Source organism: Hippocampus bargibanti, linkage group LG05 (genome assembly GCF_051943395.1).
Source record: "Hippocampus bargibanti isolate YZ-2025 linkage group LG05, ASM5194339v1, whole genome shotgun sequence".
NCBI lineage: Eukaryota > Metazoa > Chordata > Actinopteri > Syngnathiformes > Syngnathidae > Hippocampus > Hippocampus bargibanti.
Window position 1 is genome coordinate 13,823,151 of NC_142738.1, and position 23,510 is coordinate 13,846,660.

The 23,510-nt window shown below is 39.4% G+C and overlaps 2 protein-coding genes across 19 annotated transcripts in view; one reads left to right on the forward strand and one right to left on the reverse strand.

Moving 5' to 3' along the window:
• shank3a (SH3 and multiple ankyrin repeat domains 3a) overlaps positions 1 to 5,778 on the forward strand; it is a 235,201-nt gene extending 229,423 nt beyond the window's left edge. For 14 of the 17 annotated variants that reach the window (XM_088996754.1, XM_088996749.1, XM_088996750.1 and 11 more), the window contains one exon: positions 4,808 to 5,778. In XM_088996754.1, the coding sequence (XP_088852880.1) occupies positions 4,808 to 5,354 (547 nt within the window). In that variant the 3' untranslated portion in view covers positions 5,355 to 5,778. Of the gene's footprint in view, positions 1 to 1,535; positions 1,571 to 4,807 lie in introns of all 17 variants that reach the window. The other 3 variants (XM_088996755.1, XM_088996756.1, XM_088996757.1) reach the window with 3 other exon arrangements.
• rabl2 (RAB, member of RAS oncogene family-like 2) overlaps positions 1 to 22,241 on the reverse strand; it is a 39,617-nt gene extending 17,376 nt beyond the window's left edge. Inside the window, exons 1-8 of one of the 2 annotated variants that reach the window (XM_088996764.1) lie at positions 21,646 to 22,241; positions 21,542 to 21,571; positions 21,024 to 21,103; positions 20,644 to 20,723; positions 20,374 to 20,485; positions 20,198 to 20,295; positions 18,186 to 18,269; positions 8,215 to 14,836 (exon numbers count right to left, since the gene is read on the reverse strand). In XM_088996764.1, the coding sequence (XP_088852890.1) occupies positions 14,753 to 14,836; positions 18,186 to 18,269; positions 20,198 to 20,295; positions 20,374 to 20,485; positions 20,644 to 20,723; positions 21,024 to 21,103; positions 21,542 to 21,571; positions 21,646 to 21,758 (681 nt within the window). In that variant the 5' untranslated portion in view covers positions 21,759 to 22,241 and the 3' untranslated portion in view covers positions 8,215 to 14,752. Of the gene's footprint in view, positions 1 to 8,214; positions 14,837 to 18,185; positions 18,270 to 20,197; positions 20,296 to 20,373; positions 20,486 to 20,643; positions 20,724 to 21,023; positions 21,104 to 21,541; positions 21,572 to 21,645 lie in introns of those variants that run through there. The other variant, XM_088996765.1, reaches the window with a different exon arrangement.
• Positions 22,242 to 23,510: the final 1,269 nt, after the last annotated feature.

Sequence of the window (23,510 nt, forward strand, 5' to 3'; positions counted from 1 at the left end):
TTGGGTCACGTTCAGTTCGTCTGCCCCTGACTGTCGACGCTCATGCACACTAAAAACACATCTAGGGTGAAGACACATACGAGTCACCCTGATAGAAATTGCCAAGTGTACAAATACCATACAAGGACAAACGTCTTGGGATACTCCCTCATTTTCTTGTATTCATTTCAGCTTGAATGGAACAAGAGAAACAACAAAAGCATCCAAAAAAGTCAAAAGACGTGTGCTCCCCACCCCCATCCCCTCGTGCGTGTATATATGTGTGTCTTTCTTTGCGCAGTTGTTTGAGATGGTGAACCGTGTACTCATTTCTCTCTCATGTGGCCCGCAAGTCAGACCAACTGGTGCTCAAACCGACTCTGCTGTCATTGTCGTGTTTTTTTCGATATCCTACATACACTTGCACAAAATCATATGGGATAGTTTGTATGGTAGACCACTGTACTTTTAACACACGATGGGTGAGCATTTTGTGGTTAAGAGCAATGTTATATTTTTTTTAATTGAAAGAGGGTCCAAGTTATGCGGAAATTAGGTTTATTTTTTCATGTTCAGAAAAATGTAGTTCTAAAATAATAATTTGATCAGCTTGCAAATTTCCCCATTGTGGTACTGATTCTAATTCTGATTCTGTATATTATATAACTGTCAACCAATTACTGAAATGCATATTTAACTGGTACTACTGATGTTTTTACTTTGCACCATTAAGGATAATAACTGAGTCATATATTTAATTGTATACATAATATATTAAAAAGTTATGTATACGTTGTCATATTTTGTTTTCAGAAATATATTGTTCTGAATGAACTACAGTAACTATATATATATATATATATATATATATATATATATATATATTGTATATGTATTAAATATATGTATATTAAAAATATGTATAAATAGGTGGTGTTGGTCATAAAACGATGACATCAAAAAACATTGGCTTTAGACATATTTAGGATTACTTTTTTACTTTCATAGCATCATGCATGTTCTTATTTTTGTTTAACGACAGCAATCTCACCCTGTGTTGACAAGTATTTTAAAAACAAGTTACTTTACCAATAGGTTTCATTATATTGGAATGAATCAATAAACCAATGAGCAGATGAGATGCATGAAAAACAGGAATGAAAAAATATTGAATCTGTGTAAAAAGTAATCTGATTTGAATAATAATAATGGACTCGCAGGTATACATTTAATGATTAACCATTTCATGCACCCATTAACAAGATAACATGTTAAGCTGCCCACTGTCGTTACCATTGTCCCTTAAATGGTGAACATCTGATTTGATATATTTAACTCTAATTTGACATAAATCAGTGTTCCTTGGCGCCAGCCACTGTTTGACACACACACATAGGATAGCATGTCAAAGACAGCAGACAAGGATGCCCGAGACCATGTAAATATTTGCTTAGCGGGCTGCGTCCCATGCGAGCGATGCTAACATTCTCTCTCATTGCTCCCTCTTTGCTCGCCTTGCATGTTCCGCCCCTGCTCCTCTGATCTGATTGGTCTAGAACTGACTGTGCATCCAGAAGAGCAGGACTACTGTGTAAGTGTGCATGGAGCTCATCTCATGTCCGTCGGCCCCCTGATTTTATTTTTGTTTATTTTTCTATTGGGCAGAAGAGGAGGGGTCCAAGTGAACACCTCGTAGCAGTGTTTCCCAACCTGTCTGAGCCAAAGCATATACTTTATAACGACAAAACTCAACAGGATGTGACTATTCAAAAATCGAATTGAAAGTACAAACATGATGATGTTCTTGGATCTGAGTGTTGAATCTGGGCCAGTTTTGTTGGTCACAAACGATAATTCTGCTGTTTGACTGTCCATAGGTGCACACCGTATACCAAGGGTGTCAAACTCATTTTTTTGCTGTGGGACACATTGGAGTCACAGTTTCCTCTCGGGGGCTGTTATGAATTTGGTGAAGCCATTAGTATGTTTAATCCCCTCCCACATATTAGATATAGACCACACAACAAATTACAGTAAAGTCTCGTTATATCGATATTCACGGGAGTCCGAAAAAATATCGATATAACCGGGACTATCGATATATCCGACCCTGTTTGCATGTAATTTTCTCCGTGTGTGGATAGAAATAGTATCGATATAACCGGGACTATTGATATATCCGATATCGATATAACGAGACTTTACTGTAACTCATTCACTGCCATTCACAAATTTACTCGGAAATTGAAAATATGACCTAGAGCGCCATTCACAAATTTTTGGGGGTTTTGTTTTTTCTTGTTTGGGTGCCGATAAAGCTCTGACCATGGCCTCTGGCAATATTGTTTCCCTTCCACAAGGGGGCTGCATTTTTTCCATGTTAGCGCTTTGTTCCAGCTTCAGCTGTTGTTGTATGTATTGCATTGTATTTTTGAAAGCCGCCTTCATTTCAAGCTCATAACTCCAGACCCATATCATTTAGGAATTGACTTTTTTTGATGAAAGAAGAGAGTCTCGGGTTTCTTACGCGTTATTAAATGTTTATGTAGTCCTAAAACTCAATATATTGTGGGTCCTGGAATTTGAGTGACAATGACAAAAACCCTGGCACTGGAGTGGCCATATTTTTGAACATGTCTGGCAGTGAATGAGTCAATGAGTAACTTCTGTTCTGTTTGTTCTCGAATGTGAAGCCAAAAATAATGACTGGTAATGTGGTTTGTGGAATTTCACAAGTTAAATTTATTTTTCGCAGGCCGAATAAATTGATGTGGCGGGCCATATTTGGCCCCCGTGCCTTGACTTTGATACCTGTGCTTTCTACCTTCTATCACCTGGTGAAAGAATATCTCATTGCCCTGCCTGTCATTACATGTCATTGACATAGATAGATGAACAAAGGCAGATTATATGTCACAAATAAATACAGCTAGATCGTGTGATGTCATACCTGATGATCACGTTAATGGCACAGGAGTTGGGAATCACTGCCTTTGCAGTACACATTTAATCCATACCATTGCTGGTCAATGAAAAATATGTATCCTCCAGTAAATTGCAATCAACATTTATCTTCACTTCAGGGACGAGATACGTGATTTCCATTGGTGACCGAGGCTATGGAATTGAAAATGCATGTAACAATCACAACATCAACCTCTCTGCTCCTCCCTGCTTGCAACAAGCCAGAATGTGTGCACGACAGTATAGCTGAAAATCTATCAATTCCAATCAGCTGTCTTTCCATTTTTGATCGAACGGAATTTGCGCCATATTGCAGACATCACAGCAGTGAATCGATGCTAATGTCATGTCACATTCAGGCTGGGGGGAAAAAAAAACGAGTAGGCTTTCTGATGCTGCCGAGTGTCAAGCAGGTGAATGTTAATTACCTGGAGTGACATGACGCATGCACTCCAAATATATACATACAGGAGTCCGGAAAAGTAAGAAATTTGTGTTTTTCAAGTAGATTTTTTTTTACAAGTTGCGAATTTAGAGCAAATAGAAACACCACAACTTCACCAGTGCAAATTTCACATATTCGCAATATATTTACCTGGATTCATTTTTCTTACAAGGGCAAAACGACAGATAAATTAAGCATGTTTCATGATATAATGGTGATGCTTTTTGACAGAGTTTAGCTCCTACAGTCCTGAAATGCAATCTATACGTGGTAAAAGCATTTAGGATTAGTTTTCCCCCTCAAACTCTTACCTCCGAGTCTGAGTTTTATCCTGTCAGGTTAACCCTTTCATGCACGCTGTAACCTGCTAACATGTTAAGCTGTGCACTGTCATATCTGCAGTTAAAGTTCAAAACTGGAGGTAATCACTGTTGCGTTGCAGCTCTGCCTTTGCACTAACCTCAACTTCTGGTGCCAAGATCAAGTTTGCACCAAGTGGTATATAATACGTTCTGATTGAGTAAACCTCTCGAAGATTTCTTAAAAAAAACAGAGGGGGAGGGGAAGTCACAAGTACTGAATCGATTGGATTTTTCCACATATATTTTACAGTTATCAGTCTTAATGTTACTAAAGGACCATTTTAACTCATTTAACTGCTACTCCCAAATGTATTTGTGAATTGAAAATATGACATGGAGTGCCATTCCCAAATTTGTTTGGGTTTTGTTTTTCTTGCTGGGACTGCCATTAAAGCGGTGGTCAGCCCTCTGGCAATGTTTTTTCCCTTGCACGAGGGGGCAGCGTTTTCCTTTTTTCCATGTTAGCACTTTGTTGCAGCTTCAGCAGTTGTTAAAGCGCTATAAAGCAATATATATTGGATGTACGCATTATATTTTCTGATGAAAGAAGAGAGCCTAAGGTTTCTAACACTGTATTGAATGTGTATGTCATCCTAAAACTCAACATTCTGCATGCCTTTTTTTCTGATGACAGAAGAGAGTCAAAGGTTTCTAACGCTGCAGTGAATGTTTATGTTGTCCTAAAACTCAATATTCTGAGGCTCCTGGAATTTTTGTGACAATGACAAAAACCCTGGCACTGGATTGGACACATTTTTGAACTTGCTTGGCAGTGAATGAGTTAAAAATGTTAAAAAAGGGGGGTCCTTGAGGGCAAAGGTTTTCATGTCTTAGACTCACTCCAGCCTGCACAAGCGTGCAAAAATGTAACACCATAACTGACGGCCCAATGAAGCATTTTTTTATCCAATAAAGTTTAGTCAGATATTTGTGGTGGGGAAAACAAAGCAAACATTACCGCTTGGTGGAAACAAATGAGAGAAAGGTGGCCTGTTTCAATTCTGAACTGACCTCAAGACCTTCTGCTTTTATGTCTGCTTCTGCTTATCTGCTTCAGACTTTTCAGCAGCCTAGGTGAACTTCACACAATTTCTCAGAGAAGCTACGGCACCACATACACTATCCGCCCCGGCAGCCGCTACCCTGTCATGCGACGCACCCCCAGCCCGGGCTCCCCCGACCGGAGTGACCCCCTCGGGCGCTGCTCCGGCTACTCGCCGACCACGCCACCGCCGACCATCCTCAAATCATCCAGCCTCAGCCTACAACAAGAGCCCAAGGAAGTCCGCTTCGTGATGCGGAGTTCCAGCGCTCGCTCCCGCTCGCCTTCCCCATCGCCCTCACACTCTCCCGGTTTGGGTTCGCCGCTTTTGGCGCTCAGACCTTTCCACCAGAAGCCCTTGCACTTGTGGAATAAGTACGACGTAGGCGACTGGCTGGAGAGCATCAACCTGGGCGAGCATCGCGCCGGCTTCCAGGACCATGAGATTGAGGGCTCCCACCTGCCGGCACTGACCAAGGACAACTTCGCCGAGTTGGGCGTGATACGTGTGGGTCACCGCATGAACATCGAGCGGGCACTCAAGCAGCTGCTGGAGAGCTGACCTTATTAGCCCTGAGACCACACCCACGATAGCGGCCGGGTGGATGAAAAAGCAACAGCTCCTCTTTTACTCGAGCTGCGCCAATGTTTGGTGTCGTGCACTGAAGAGAAGTCCGCAACTTCATCCTCCTGATGACGCCTCCGCATTGGTGGGCTCCACCACATTACGTTAAGCTGTGTGACGTTCATTCTTTCCATTTTCAATTGCCGTCATCTTAAAACAATAAATGAAAAAAAAATGAATCACAAAATATACATGTCAAAAATGAATCAGGATTAAATTAGGTTTTTCTTACGATATTAATATATAATCAATATATATATACACACTGCGATTGGCTGGCAACCAATTCAGGGTGTCCCCCGCATCATGCCCGAAGACAGCTGAGATAGGCTCCAGCAACCCCCGCAACCCTAATGAGGAATAAGCGGTACGGAAAATGAGATTATATATATATATATATATATATATATATATATATATATATATATATATATATATATATATATATATATATATATCTCTCATCTCATTTTCTGTACCGCTTATTCCTCATTAGGGTCGCGGGGGACACCCTGAATTGGTTGCCAGCCAATCGCAGGGCACACAAAGACATGCAACAGTCACTCTCACACCTAGTGACAATTTGGAGTGGTCAACCTGCCTGCCATGCATGTTTTTGGAGTGTGGGAGGACACCGGAGGACCCGGAGAAAACCCACGCGGGTCGGGGGAGAACATGCAAACTCCACACAGGGAGGCCGGAGATAGATAGATAGATAGATAGATAGATAGATAGATAGATAGATAGATAGATAGATAGATAGATAGATAGATAGATAGATAGATAGATAGATAGATAGATAGATAGATAGATAGATAGATAGATAGATAGAAACTCATTGTGACGTTTTCATTTACTTTTCTGGGATTTCTGATTGTAAATTAAAAACGGAAAGATGGAAAGGTTACATGTCTTTCCCCCCCTCACCTCTCTACCTCGAACCCCACCATCCACCCTTTTTGCCTTTTTGCAGTTTTTGAGTAAAGGAGGAACGAGTTCTCTCTCCAATCCCCCCAAAAAAGCTCAGTTGCCTTTCAATAATATTTGGACAGAGATTGACAATGACGGCGATGAACACAATGAACAAACAAGATGTGTCTGCTCTAGATCTGTTGTTATTTTTAAAGATGGCCCAACAGGCGCAGCTCCATAGACCACAAGAGAAGCCTTGCTATAGCCAGACCGGGCTATCCATTCCTTTTGGAGAATGTTTAACCAACACTCGTGGCTTTTTTCATAATAAATTATTTCCGAAGGGAATATCGCATGTGCATATATATATATATATATATATATATATATATATATATATATATATATATATATATATATATATATATATATATATATATATATATATATTGAAAGCTATGTCTATCTAAACATAGCTTTCAAATGACAATTGTAAAAAAAAATAGGATAGACAACAAAGAAAAATCTTTTCCAGACTGTAGTTAACTAATTTCTCCTAAATATACACTTATATATCTATATCTATATATATTTGAAAGGGTAAAAATTATATGTAAAGATGGAACAAGATTTTGGTTTTGGGGGGGGGGGGGGGGGTCAGGGTTAATCTTCTTTTGTTCACATTTTTCCCAAACTGTAGCATGACAAAACGCACCATGTCTTTGGTTTTATTCATATTCCCATTCTTCTTTCCTTATGGTCTTCCATGGCTCAAGGGCAACCCAAAATGTGACACAAAGAACATACCTATCCCAGCAGCATCACCCCCACCCCACTCAATTAAACAATGTTACTGAAGAAGCGAGACACAAATACGCTGTTTACAATTGAGTCAAGGCAGCCATGATGAGCAGGGTACCATCGTTTTAAGAGGCTCAATTGTATTGTTATCTCTCCTTGTATCCCGTCTTATCCAAAAGGTTTGAACTATCCTCCAATGATTGGGACACATTTAAATGTTTTTAAAGGCAAAGCAAGAATGCTGTGGATCAAGTGAGAGTGTTTCCGAGTCCAAGGCATGTTGGTTTTATCGTCACATGATACCTTTCCCAGTACCCAATTTAATTAATATTGCCAAGATATTTGAGCCAAAGATTAGACTGGTAAATTTTCAATCGCAAAGCACCAACCCTATTTAATCGCTTATATGACTCAGTGACATTATTAGCAGTTATGTAAAATTTCATATCAGACAATTGGTTGAGACATTTTTTTAATGTTTTTTACACAATTTTAGGTCAGCTACTGTCGTGCATTCCACAAAGAACTCTATTGATTTGCAACAGTGGCCAACTGATACCAAATAATTGATCCAAACATGTCCTGGTTTAATTCTTTTGTCTAAGTCTAATGTTCTTGATGCGCTTCAGTGAACCTTGCATCCTTGAAATGACCAGTACTGCGCCTGATGACGGGCATATTTTTCCAATACAAGCTCAATGAGCCAAATGCAAGGGGCTCCGGGGATGGGGATGTCTTTACGAGGTTTTCATCAGCAACCTGGCGGCCTTGAAGCCTCGTAACTCGTCCGCATTTATCGCTGCTTTTAACTTTTGGTAAGCAGAACACCGTGATAAACTGTGAAGAGCACCGAGGGCCAGTTTGTCAACAGAGGCAAGGTTACCATCTCGCCAAAGAACCCCCCAACCTCATTTGAAAAGTGTTGTAGACGTTTCCAGCGCTCACGATGTCCTCACTCACATTCAGTTTGAACTGTTTGTTCACATCCTGTCCTTTCCAAATATACACTTGTTTAAAAACAAAATTGTATTTTGAATCAGAAGCAATGTATATAGGATAGATTTCATATACATTTTGAAAGACAATATATATATATATATATATATATAGATAGAGAGAGAGAGAGAGAGAGAGAGAGAGAGAGAGAGAGAGAGAGAGAGAGAGAGAGAGAGAGAGAGAGAGAGAGAGAGAGAGAGAGAGAGAGAGAGAGAGAGAGAGAGAGAGAGAGAGAGAGAGAGAGAGAGAGAGATGAATGTTTACTGTATATGCATAGTTAAGCACCTAGGGAAAAGGTGAACAGATTTTATTCTTTCGATGATCTTTTCAACTATGAATTTTAGGGGATGATTTGCACAGAACATACAAGTTGACTAGGTGCTAAAATATAGGAGCCACCCATCGCCTAAGCGCATGCATGCATTTGGATCCCTCCCCATTCCGCACCGCCCAACTCCCACACCACGACATAGCTTTGTTTGTGTGTTTGCTTGTGTGTATGCGTGTGCTTTGGGTGTGTGAGTGAGTTATTATTTTTATTTTTTTTGCTAGTCTACATCCATCCTTCTAATCAGTCCACTCAAGCCTTTCTTTACCTACAGAGATACTCACTATGTGGTTTAATTCTTCGAGGAGATGTGTGCTCCAAAAGACAAATGATGAGTGCACTATATGGACAAAAATATTGGGACAGACCGACACGGACCATTAAAAGGCTTCAGATTAAGTTCCCCAAATGATAAATAAATAAATAAATTAATTAATTAATTAATAATAAATAAAAAGATGTTTCTTGCAGTTCTCATTTAAAAATACCTGTGTTATGTGTTGAACATCTCGTGACATTTCATGTTCTCGCAATCTGTTCTCAAAATCTGTTTGGAAGATATTGACATCATTTGAAATTTGAATGCGGGCTAACCCTTTAACGGACAACCGACGTCACTTTTTTGTTGCCTAACTGACATGGGAAAACCATTTTATAGCATCTAAAATACCCAAAACACGCAGTATGATATTTTTATTCAAATGCAAAACACCAATAAAAATGATTTAAAGTGTCCAAAATCTGCAAAAAAATGAGCTGCGAATTGGGCATTTTGAGAAAGTCCCGCCCCCAGTTCGTGGCGTCACGCCAAGACGTCTTGCATTGCTGGAGAATCAAAACAATGGCTTCAGATTCGGAGAATATGCTTTCTTGTTACACATCCAGTTTTGAATATGATTTATAGTTCTGAAGAGGAAAGCATACATGTTTGCAATCGATTAAAAATTTATTCCGTGCCATTTTGAGGCAACATTGGGGGGACATGTCTCACCCAAAAAGAGGCAGAAAATGGCCACCGAGCTCCTGTGAGGAATGAATCAGCCAGTTTCCACAGGCTGATAAATTCCTTACATTGAGCTTGGACGCCCTCTTCTGGCTCTTTCTGGTGTAACACGGGGTTTTCAGACCAAACAAGCATTGACGTGATGGAAGGACTGCTACAATGTGTCCTTTTTTTCGGTCAGGGGCGTCCCTTCAGTGACGTCACGTATGGACTCGTCACCAACTCAAAAACAAGACTTCCGGAATATTCAGAGCGAGTCTTAAAACGTAAAATATAGCTATATGCGGTGGAATATTTGTAAAATACGCTAAGTAGAAGTCATTTGAAGCCATTTTACAAATTAAGGACACAACTTGTCCGGAAACGTCGGTTGTCCTTTAAGGCCGACACAGTGATCAACTGGTTACAATGTCTGCCTCACAGTGCAGAAGTGCAGGGTGCGATTCCGACTCCGGCTTTCCCATGTGGAGTTTGCATGTTCTCCCAGTATCTACGTGGGTTCTCACTGGTTAGCCAGTGTCACCCACACATTCCAAAAAAATGCATGGTAGGTAAATAAAACTGTCTAAATTGTCCCTGGCTATGATTCTGAGTGTGGATAGTTGTTCATCCGTGTGTACCAATTCATTGTGTACGCCGAACTACTGCCTGAACATGGCTGGCTGGGCGCCGGCATGTCCATGACGCTCGTGAGGATAAAGTAGAAAACAAAATGGATGGAGGGATGGATAGATGGAAACCCCAATGAAAGGAGCTAATGACAGATAGATTCCAAACATCAAAGCGTCCTTGCTGGCAACAAGACTGCCTGGGAAAGAAAAAGAAAAACTCGAGTTTATCATCTAAGGTGCTTCAAGACAAAACACTCATCCAAACATTCAGTTCTGGACCTTGATTTGAGTCGTGGGACACAAGAAACGGAATCAAATATTCCAAAATTGCGTCTCAAGACATTTGTCCAAATAGTGCGCCTGATTATATTGACAACAAAAAGTGTCACAGTCCATTCGGCATTGTGAACAGAATTCACATTTTAGCAGATTGCTTTCATTGCTTTGTTCACCCATTCTGTGTTCCATTAATAACATTTCCTCTTTGAGTTGATTAGATAAGGGACAAATAGAAAAAGAAAAATGTGCCAAAAAAACATTTTTTTAAACAAAACTTTAAATAAATGAATACATAAATAAAGAGTAACTTTTAAATGTATATTTGTCTATAGGACTTAGTTGCAGCAATTTTGGAGCTGTTCAGACTCAATAAACATGGTGCCATCTCCTGAAAATCTTGAGAACTGCATTTGATATTTGATAGCTCACTCTTGAGCACAACACAGAACATGTGCTCATTGTCTATCACTTACAAAAGTGCAGAGACAGGCTTGATAATGTGTGTGTGTGTGTGTGTGTGTGTGTGTGTGTGTGTGTGTGTGTGTGTGTGTGTGTGTGTGTGTGTGTGTGTGTGTGTGTGTGTGTGTGTGTGTGTGTGTGTGTGTGTGTGTGTGTGTGTGTGTGTGTGTGTGTGTGTGTGTGTGTGTGTGTGTGTATATAAAGTATCCATAAGTAATTTTTGACCCATTTCTATTTTGATCTAAAAGAGTAAATTATTCTTTGCAGTATATGTACATGGAATTGTTTTGAGGACACACACTTGTGACACATCATTGGGGCTAAAACAGTTGCAGTGAGGGGATTATCTTTATCTTCTATTTCTAATCAACAAAGCACAATCAACATAGAGAAGGTGCGCTGTGACCCTTTTAAAAAGCCCATCTGAGGTCTGGTCACCCACTGATCTTATCATGGAAGTGTTTTCATTTTCTTTTAACAGTTTTTTTTTTCTTTTAATTCCTTTCCTTGTTTGCACTGTGAGGTTTTTCAACGGTGGATGTTATCCCTCGCAACGTCTCAGCCTTGTCGCGCACTGTGGGCAACACGACATCATAAGCACACGCCCGACAATAAAACAAATAAGCGAAGGGAGGCCACAACGGTTCCGAGACGTTGCGGGTGACATCGCCACCGCGAGAGATAACTTTTGTTATATGATGTAATTCATTTATCATTAAAACATGAACTGCTAAGTCAGTGCCTCGGTACATTTATTCACAATTGACACCACTTACACATCTTATTGACACTGTTTGAAATAAAAAAACCTAACATTCTTTGTCTTCAAGTATGAAAGTGACAATGCTGATGACTCGTGTAAATTGCTGCTTGAGAAATTGTCTTTTTTTTATTACACGGTACATTGAGTTTTCATCTAAAGCAGGGGTCGGGAACCTTTTTAACTAAGAGAGCCATAAAAGTAAAATATTTAGAAATGTTTTTCAGTGAGAGCCACACACACGCGCGCGCACACATACAAACGCTCGCGCGCGTACACACATACACGCGCGGCCACTTTTCAACAAAATATCAGAATGTATTATTTAAAATAACTTTGTGGTAGTACTCACCGTTAACATGAATGGTTTTCCGTTCCTCGTGATTGGTATAAACCCAGGCAAACGATCGGAATGAAATTCAATTTGCCGGTCCAGAAGCAAAGTTACTGCTAGCTAGCCTGCACACGGCTCATAAACTTCCACACTTGCTATCTGCAATCTACTTCTCGCAGAAGTATGTTGATGCTAACGTTAACATGGGGTTTGTTAAAATGTCACTGACATTCGACTGTTTCATCGATGGTATTGTACCATTGCAAATTAGAACATTTTCTCTCCTCTAATGCTCCGGTGCATTAACGCTGAAGTGCACTAGTTGGGCTCATTTAAAGGGGTGTTTACCTGTTTCAACATGACGGCCACTATCATCCAATCAAAATTGCGCTTTCCGCCAACTGCAGCCCCAACGGGAAATGAACGGCGAAAAAACGAAAATATGTATTTAGTTTTAGCGGCGAGCCATATGCAATCATCAAAAGAGCCATAGGTTCCCGACCCCTGATCTAAAGGCTGCTGCTGCCAAACAGGCTGTGCAGCCTGAAACGAATGCAGCATCTCAGGTCTTCCTTGCATGTGATAGAACAACACCAAATATAACATTACAAGGAATTGCTTTACATTCTTGTCATGTGATGTGTACGGTTGCTAATGGGTGGTAAATATCGGGAAAAGTTCATGGGAATTGAAATTGAAGGAATTTAAAAACTATTGTTTTCCCCAGAAATGCCTGCTTTAATCATGTTTTGAGATATGAGTCATCCTCCGTTTGTCTTGAGTTACGAGCAAAAATCTGAGGCTACAATCTTGCTGCAGCTGCAGGCGGTGATCACACAAGGCATCCGTGATGTGACGTGTAAAAAAAAATATGAATGGGGTTCAGTGATGAGGGAAGTTAATGTGGTCCCACGGAGTGCAGCTCATTTTATCATCTCATATACCCAGAGTTTCAAAAGAAGAGGAGGCGGTAAAAATATTTGGGGGTATGCAACTTTAGGTAATGGGGATGGCTATGAAATACGTCACGTGATTGCTACGAGTATTAAATTAACAGTGTGCGTGGCTCAATTACAGTAAAGTCTCGTTATATCGATATCGGATATATCGATAGTCCCGGTTATATCGATACTATTTCTATGCACGCACGGAGAAAATTACATGAAAACAGGGTCGGATATATCGATAGTCCCGGTTATATCGATATTTTTTCGGACTCCCTTGAATATCGATATAACGAGACTTTACTGTAGTACTATGCCTACAAATGTCCATTTTCTGCTTCATGTTTCAAATACCTGTAAATTAAAGTCAAATGTGAACCGCTCCTGCGTGACAAGTACGGGGTACAATGCAACTCTCAGACAACTGATGGATGCTTTTCCCTATAACTACCACGATATTTAACTAATTCACTGCCATTCACAAATTTAATGGGGAATTGAAAATATGACGCATAGCACCATTCTCAAATTTGTTCAGGTTTAGTTTTTTCTTGTTTAGGTTTGTTTTAGAACGTATTTCTTTCCTTTCCTCTTCCTTTCATAACTTTGCTGCTGTGTTACTTCCGGGTAAAGTGAACGCTGGCGCGAATGGCTGCCACTGCTCACCTACACAAAAAAAAGTTATTATCCCATGACTGTAAAGTGTCCTTGAGAGTTTTGAAAGGCGCTTAGAAATTAAATGTATTATTACAGTAAAGGCTCATTATATCGATATTCAAGGGAGTCCGAAAAAATATCGATATAACCGGGACTATCGATATATCCGACCCTGTTTGCATGTAATTTTCTCCGTGCGTGCATAGAAATAGTATCGATATAACCGGGACTATCGATATATCCGATATCGATATAACGAGACTTTACTGTATTACTATTATTATTATAAAGCGCTGGCCATGGCCTCTGGGAATGTGTTATCCTTTCCACAAGGGGGCAGCATTTGCCTTCTTTCCATGTCAGCTGTTTGTTCATGCTTCAGCTGTTGTTAAAGCCCAATATAAACCAATATGTATGCATTGCATTGTATTTTGGACAGCCACCCTCATTTCAAGCTCATATTACTCCAGACCCATATAATTTAGGAATTAACTCTTTTTTCTGTTGAAAGAAGAGAGTCTAAGGTTTAGGAATTAACTATTTTTTTCTGATGAAAGAAGGGAGTCTAAGGTTTCTTATGCTGCATTGAATGTTTATGTAGTCCTAAAACTCAATATTCTGTGGGTACTGGAATCCAAGTGACAATGACAAAAACCCTGGCACTGGAGTGGACACATTTTTGCACATCGTCTGGCAGTAAATAAGTTAAGTTCCAGAGAAAGAGTCAACCTTTCATTTGATCAATTTCTGGGTAATTCCTATAAATCCTCCTTTATTCCTTCGGAACAAACGTGACACTTCCTGAAATGGAGCGTCTTTCGTAACATGATAGCGACTAAGCGCCGAAATAAACACTTCTATTCTTCAATTAAGAAGTGAATGATGCACCGTCTCAATTCTTCCAATAGGTAAATGTAGTACAAATTCCAATGGGTCTTCGGTTTAGTATTGTCCCAGCATGCACGGACTGTTTCAAAGGTTCGGCTGGCACAAGAACTAGTTTGTGCAATGGTGTAAAAATACACGGTCACGTCTCTTGAGATTTGAATCACAGTTATTGTGTTGTGTGCTGTCCACCCATGACAAACAATGACGCGTTATGACTTCAGAACGTCATCCTCAAACGAACACCCTTTTCAACAGGAGACTACCAACAACACAGCACAAATTTGAATTTGAGATGTCATGCAGCAGAGGTCATTAAATGTATTATGTTGAGCACAGGGGAGGATGGATACGTGAGGACTTTGGTCAGGGTAACTCGGGGCTCTCCTCCCTTTCGACGTCGCCGACTTCAAGGTTCAAATGAGCTTCTTTCTCCTCAAGCTCAAACTTCTACAAAAGACACATTCTCATCACATTGTTGAAATACAAATAATATAAATAATAATGTTGTCACCTAAGCCCCCCCTCCCCAAAAAAAATAAATAAATAGAAACAGGCAGGGTGATCTAAGCACATTCACGTTAAAAATATTTGTGTTAATTATCTACAGGGGGTGCGCAGCTTACCTACATGTTACATTTCCACGGCGGCGATGTTAGCTATATTTATACTAAGTCATAAAAGTTGCTTGAAAAGATGTGACACCTCATTATTTGCAGATGACATATTGGTATATTTATCCAACCCGAACATTCTCTGATTTTTTTTTTTGTTGTTCTTTTTGAAAGCTATGGATCATTCTCAGGATATAGGCTTAATGTTCCCAAAACACAAATTATCTGCTTCAAATACAGCCCCTCCGCACTTATGAGAAATAAATATACATTGAAATGGGATTCGGAGTCAATTAGCTACCTAGGGGTAATTATTTCATTAGATTTTACAAAATTGTTCCCGCTTAACTACCTACCTCTAAACAAAAATATTAAGGAAGACATAAGAAGATGGGATCTTATACCTTGTCTTCATTTTGTATCGCGTGTGGACTCTGTTAAAATGGCTATTCTTCCAAAATTATTGTATCTATTCCAAAATCTTCCATTAGGCATATCCGACCAACAATTCCAGGAATGGGACAGGTTAATTTCCAGATTCATTTGGCAGAAACGGAAACCAAGAATTAGATATCAGAGTTTACAATTGGCAAACAACAAAGGAGGAATAGCCCTCCCATGTTTAAAAGATGATTATATTGCGGCTCAGTTAAAACCGTTAATTTGCCTGTGCAATCCAAAATACTACGCCAGGTGGATTGAAAATACATTGTCATCCGAATTTCCAATATAATCTGCAATTGGGGACAAGGCCCTGACAAATAAAGTGAAAGCATTAGGCAACCCTTGGATGTCCTTGTCATTCAAGACATGGGACAGGATAGTTGCTCAAAATCATTTGAAAGAGGAGGTAAAGATCTTGAGATTGGTAACTTTTGATCCAGATTTCATACCAAAAGACTGGGACACAAGATTTGAAAGATGGGGAACTCAAGGCTTAAAAAAGCACACTGCACTTTTTTACATTAAAGGGCAATAAATAGTTTTCAAAATCTGAAGAAGCAGTTTGGCTGGGACAAATATGTTTTTTTACAGATACATTCAGCTTAGACACTACATTAAACACATACAGAAGGGAATGACACAAACAGGATTGGAAAATACTGTGTTAAAAGTATTTATGGAGGCTTATAGTAATGGCCCTAGCCAGAAACTCATTTCAAAAATTTACAAGGGTTTCCAAGAAATAAGAGGGCAATTTAGTCTTAAAAGTTTGGGAGAATCTTTGTGGGATACAATGGAAAATTTCAAGCTCACGGGTCTGGCGAGAGTTTTGTTGGAAAACGCTGATAAGATTTTTCATCACCCTAGCCCAGAAGAAACATTACACAAAGTCTTCAGCATGCTGGCGCCAATGTGGGTACCTTGAAGCAAACCATTTCCACATATTCTGGGACTGTACATCCTTGGTACCATTTTGGAGGGAGGTACATGAAATTTTACACAGTGTTTTACAGATGGACATCCAATTTACATTTCAGTCCTTATACCTTAGTGCCATTACATCAGTTAATGTTTCCAATAATACCAAATATTTATTCCAGAGTGTGGCTAGCAGAAAGGCTATTACAAAAAGGTGGTTAAAATCTGACACACCTACCATCGAAGAATGGTTTGACATCATCTATGACATATATAAAATAGAGAGGATTACATTTGTTTTGAGATCGCACGCAACAAGACATTTTTTTGAAAATCTGAAAGATGGATGAAGTATATCATACCAATTCGAACATCATTTGTTTAACGGCACTCTCTTGACCCTGTCCTATTTTTTGAGCCTGCATTTAAACCCCCATAACAGAAAGCGTTGTGAGTCAAATAGTTTATTTTATTTTAGTTTTTTTCTCTCCTCTCTTTTTTTCTTTGTTTTCATTTCATTATATTATAAAAATGGTTACACAGTTGTATGAATTAGTACATTACTAGTCCTTACATGTTTTGTATTACCTAGTTTTGGTTATTTTAAGATGGGACTACATTATTATTAATGGATATAGAAGTGAGTTGTATGCTTCTTTCTTCTTTGCATTGACTCTATGGACCTGTGAAACCATAATAAACTTTAAATTGAAAAAAAATAAGAAAAGACGTGACTTGACAGGATTACCGGTCACCTTTGTACTGTACATGAATACAGTGAGACCTCAACTTACAAACACCTTATCTTACAAACTTTTCATCTTACAAACGTCAAATTTATGAAAATTAAACATTATAATAAGCACTATTTTCATAATACACACCCACCACGGCTGGCGGAGTGATCTTCGGTGGAAGCACACGACCGAACAGCATCAGAGGTTAAGTTACCAACAGTCCTTATGGAAGGTGACTCTCCTTCCATAAGCCATCAACGACCATCAAAAAGGTAAATACAGTAAAGTCTCGTTATATCGATATCGGATATATCGATAGTCCCGGTTATATCGATACTATTTCTATGCACGCACGGAGAAAATTACATGCAAACAGGGTCGGATATATCGATAGTCCCGGTTATATCGATATTTTTTCGGACTCCCTTGAATATCGATATAACGAGACTTGACTGTAAAACTTTATTTTACAGCACAGCTTATTTCTTTAATTACAGTCCTCATGTAATGCGCCTCTCTTTCCAAACAGCTATTCCATTTGACCTTCGACCTCCAACGCCATTCCATCAAGCCATAAATGACCATCACAAATGTAAATAAAGTGACTTTATGATACAATGCAGTGTATTTCTTTCATTACAATACAATAGCACATTTATTATACATAGAATAAGGTATGTTGTGTGTAGTTTTAAGGCTTATTTAGTTGAAAAGTATATTTTATGGAAACCCGGGAACGGATTATTCCCATTTTAATGGTTTCCTATGGGAATTATTTTTTTTTGAGATACACACTTTTTGCCTTACACACTCTGTCTGGGAACCAATTAAGTTCGTAAATTGAGGTCTCACTGTATGTTAGTGCAGCGCCACCTAGTGGCACGTTTCTCGAGTGGTAAAATCTGATCTATTGAGTTTGTCTTCGAAAGACGACCCCACTGAAATGCACATTTATTTCCATCAATAAATCCGGAGGGAAAAACATTTCAATAAAAGGGTTTTTGTCAAACGATCATACCTTATATGTACTAATGTTGCCGGTGTTTTAACAACATAAAAGAAAGGTGTCGTGGTTGGTACACTTACCTCCAGTTCTTGCATGACTTCATCCATGAAGTCACTGGGGTTTTGCTTGTATTCCACGGCTCGCTTGATCATTTCTTGAAACATCTGTCAGGACACATTCAAAATCAAAGTTGCCAACATTCTTGAAGAACAAGTGGGGCAGCCTGGAATTGTCCCCACACTACTCAGTTCAAGCAAGTGGACAATAAGAATGCTTACTTGGTATATTTTATAAAATGGTCAAAAAGTACAAGAAAGATGAGGCGCAATTTAGTTTTTTCTTCTTTGGGTGCCAAAAGAGCGCTGGCCATGACCTCTGGCAATGTTTTTTCTCTTTCACAAAGGGGCGGCATTTCATTTTTTTCAATATTCAGCTTTTGTTAAAGCGCTATACTGTATGAACCAATATGTATATATTGCATTGTATTTTGGACAGCTACCATCATTTCAAACTCATATAACTCTAGATGCATATAATTTAGGAATTACAGTGATACCTCGGCTTAGGACCTTAACAGGCTCTGAGAAAGTGTGTGTTAGGCGAAAAGTTAGTCTGCCAAACATTTATTTCCCATAAGACACCATAACAATGACAATAATCCGTTCCCGGGTCCCCATAAAACTTTCCTAAAAAATATATTTTTTTAAAAACCGACGTCTCCGCACAAGTTGTGTCCATAATTTGTGAAATGGCTTCAAATGACTTCTACTGAGCGTATTTTAATAAGATTCCACCGCATATAGCTATATTTTATGTTTTAAGACTCTCTCTGAATATTCAGGACGTCTTGTTTTTGAGTTGGTGACAAGTCCGTACGTGACGTCACGAAAAGACCGCCCCCTGACTGAAAAAAGACACATTGTAGGAGTCCTTCCATCACGTCAATGTATTTTGCTGTACGTTTGGTCTGAGAACCGTGTTGCACCCAAAAGCCGCCAGAAGAGGGCATCCAAGCTCCATATAAGGAATTTATCAGCCTGTGGAAGCGGAGGTGGCCACTGGAGGACGCCATTTTGTGCCTCTTTTTTTTGGGTGAGAGATTTTCCTCCAATGTGTCCTCAAAATGACACATATAATTCTTTAATTGATTGCAAACATGAATGCTTTCCTCTTCAGAACTATTTGAATCATATTCATAACTGGATGTGTAACAAGAAAGCATATTCTCCGAATCTGAAGCCATTGTTTTGATTCACAAGCAATGCAAGACGTCTTGGCATGACGTCACGAACTGGGGGCGGGACTTTCTGAAAATGCCCAATTTGCAGCTCTTGGGTATTTTAGATGCTATAAAACGTTTTTCTGATGTCAGTTAAAAAACAAAAAAGTGACGTCGGTTGTCCTTTAAGTGTCTTGTTTCTGGGTCTTGATTAATTTGTACAATCCTTTGTTTGTTTTACCACACCACTATGTTAATAAAGTGCTATGAAACATGCATTAGTATGACCTGACATTAGAACATTATGACAATGTTTAAGGGCAATGACTGACTCCAACTTCTTCTGTCCTCAAATTTAATTCATATTATTCTTTGAATCAAACCTCTGAAGATAGAGGACACTGATTCGCTGTGGCGACCCCTTGAAGGGAAAAGCCAAAAGGAAAAGAAGAAGATTCTTCACTTCTCACCAGGCAAGAATAAAACCAGCCAATCAGAGAGTGGAGACTAAAGAGACAATGGGACTGATAGGCTGAGTCTCGCAAAGGAGAGTATTAGAGTTACCGATAATTAGCTTGGGTTAACAATGAAAAGCTAAAAATAAGGAAATGGAAAGCTTTCTGCTTCCTGTCCCGGAATACAAATGTGTGATTTGAGGTATAGGTGGCTGCATCGCCAGCGCGAACGTGACTGTCCCCGTTGAGTATTAAGGGAAATTGACCGACCCTTACTATTTGATTATACATTGCAAAAAAAGCAGAACTCAAACAGGGAACAGTATCATGAGGACAGAAATGATTGATAAACTGTGAAAATGGGTGCCCCCAGATGGTACCACTGGCGTCAAAAAATAAAGAAGACAAGACATCATACCTTAACGACATTAGTGCCATCGGCTGCAGATACAAAATAAAACGGGAGTCCTTTCTTCTTGGCAAAGTTGAAACTTCGCTGTGTCACCTTCATGTCAGCTGCAAATGGGAAGAAACGGGTTGAGCTCTTGTTGTCATTGTTAGTTTTGTGGAGCTGGAAAAACAATGGATGCCCACCGTCAATCTTGTTGGCCACCACACAGCAGGGGATCTCAGGTCGATGCTCTCTCAGCTCCTTGTACCAGTTGGCTAAGTTTTTGTAGGTGATCTTCCTCTGGACGTCGAAAACCTTAGGTGTGGAAGAGATTATATTTGAAATGAACGGCTTTGACCTGCATTGTAAAACCAGCCAAATTCCGCAGGCGTTTTTTAAGTCACATTTTGAAAACATAGAAGTTGATGTTGTTGGTGTGTTTGTTAATGGTGCTCACCATGCATAAGTCTTACCATGATGCAAGCATGTGCTTTGTGGTAGTATGAGGGATGCATGCTCTGAAACCTCTCCTGACCAGCCGTGTCCCAGAAATCTGTTGATCAGGACAAAATTAACTACAACCTGTTGAGACCAGGAATGGTGACACAAAATGGGTGTGAGCAAAGTACAGTTTTATTTTGTTTTTTACATTGGTTGCACTTGCCGAAACCTTCTTTTAGTACCATTGAGAAATTGTTCACCTGTGCGGATTGGTTTGTCTACAGCCCTGGTGTGTGTGTGTGTGTGCGTGTGCGTGTGCGTGTGTGTGTGTGTGTGTGTGTGTGTGTGTGTGTGTGTGTGTGTGTGTGTGTGTGTGCGTGTGTGTGCGCGCTTCTGCGTGCGTGTTACAGACCCACTGCTACAGTCCTATCGGCCAAAATGGCTGTATGTTTGTGGAGTGTCAAAGCATACGTTGACAACTGTTGTGGGCGACTGAAGATGTAATTAAGGAATGATTATAATTCAGTATTTTTTACCAGAATTAATAAAGAGGCGGCTTTCCTTGTTTCCATGAGGAACAGGGTTTCAGAACTGGCAACTGGTGGATGCTGCAGTAAAGCACAGGCCATGCAGTACAACACTGCAGAATCCAGAAAACTAACTTCATAGATTATTATTATATTATTATTCATTTCATTTATATGCACCTTTATTATGATGGTGATTATTAATTTGATTTATACGTACCTTTCCAAACTCTCACCTGTTTTAGACGGTGCAAAATAAAAGTACAGTACAAGACAAAGGAATGAGTTGGACCAGTAGTTTCATTTTCTTATTTTACATGATATAGAATATCACAAGGCGATGTAATATGTTGGTAACGCAATACGTTTGACCATGTAGTGGTTGTATCGCCACAAAGGATACAATTTGTCCATGAGAAACCTCTCCATCAGCCTGTAGAAGATAAGACGTGTTTCTAAGTAACAAATTCACAATGACAGTACGTATTGCTTTTTTTGACGACTTACTTGGATTTACCGACAGCACTGTCTCCCAGACAGATGATCTTCACTTGTTCGTCCGCGTCGTATTTCTTTTGGTGAAGCTCAGGGATTTTATTATCATAATCTTCAACGGCCATTTCCTAACCTTCGATTTTTTTTTATTCGTCTCCACTTCCAATTAGACTGATTTATACATTACGTCAAATCTTCCTTCCCAAGCTAACGAAGAGTGGCTCGCGGCGGCTTGTTAGCAGAGACTTATCAATGCGTGTGCGTTCTTTTTTTCCGCTGGGAATATGACTGGTTAGTTGTCAAATTGGGAGAAATCAAAGCGACAAGTCTAACCACTCAATCTGAAGAAACATTCTGTCGAAAAAAACGAGCTGATTTAGACGCAAGTTTGCACACTGATTTGCTAACCGTTCGATCGAGGCGAGTCAAATAATTGCGACGGGTAGTTTGGGACTATTTATAACGTGTGTGTATATGTGAGCATTTGTATCTTCTGTATTAACCTTTATCGTTATCAAAACGTAACATGTTTATTATCGTTCCTTCTATAAATGTGGAAATCCGGGTTGGCAGTTTGTGTTTCTATGCAACGGGGACGCCCAAAAGACCTCTCCTCGATTTAGCTATCCTTACTAATGCCTGTCAGAAAGTTCTTTGACGTAGTACATTCCTGTTACCTTAGCACCGTTTTTTTCTGAGCCTTTGCTCATAAACACTAGAATTTAGAAAAAAGTGTTTGCAAATCTGCATCGTTTTAAGAAAAAAAATAATAATTATGCATTGCACTAATAAACCGCGTTCGTCACATTTTTTCGATCATTTTTTTTCATGGATGCCATTTGATCGTATGTTGTTCTTACGCAACTTATCTTTGCAACAATTAAGATCTGACATATATCAAATCACAAGTGGAATTAAGTGAATCCGTGCTTGAATTGTCTTACATTGTTGTCATTTCACACATTGATTTAGTGTTATGGTTGCAATACAATCTGAGTGCACATAAAATGATTACTTTAGGATGCTTTCACAGACAGAAATTATGGGTTTCTCAAGGTTTTGGCACTTAGCCAAAAAGTGGTTTTGATAGAACTCAAATGCACAAAATGTCTTTGTATTCTTTTATTGCAAAATATTCGACAGCAGATTCACAAAAAAGGTACAAAATTAGGAATGGTGATGGAGTGTAATTTTGTTTCTCACCATATATTTTTTTAATGACACAAAAATAAATACTTTGGCTTAAAAAAAAAAATATATATATATAAACGATATGGAGACCATGTAAATAGCACACCTGTTTCACAGTCCTGGAGTTTGGACAAGAACCCAGACTCAAGGTTGCAAGGTTACACGACAACTGAAGTTGGCATGCTTCCTAGGTTTCCTATGCTTGCTTGATTTTTCTTCAGGCACTACAGCTTTATGAATGTCTGCATTATACATCCATTCTACAAACATGCATTTTAGGTCCATTGATGAATCGAGATTGTCCATACTCTTGGTGACTTTTGTTGTTTTTTGTTTTTTTTTGTTTTTTTTTTTTTTTTTGGGGGGGGGGGGGCAAAGCCGGATTAGCTCGAGCTCAACCTCATGAGGACAAACATTGAAAAAAAAGAAAATGAATGGAAAATTTGATATCCAAAAAAAGAAATCAACCTCTTTCATGGTTGCTATTATCATCCATCCATCCATTTTCTGTACCGCTTATTCCTCATTCGGGTCTGGAGCCTATCTCAGCTGTCTTCGGGCACGAGGTGGGGGACACCCTGAATTGGTTGCCAGCCAATCGCAGGGCACACAAAGACGTGCAACAGTCACTCTCACACTCACACCTTGGGACAATTCGGAGTGGTCAATCTGCCTGCCATGCATGT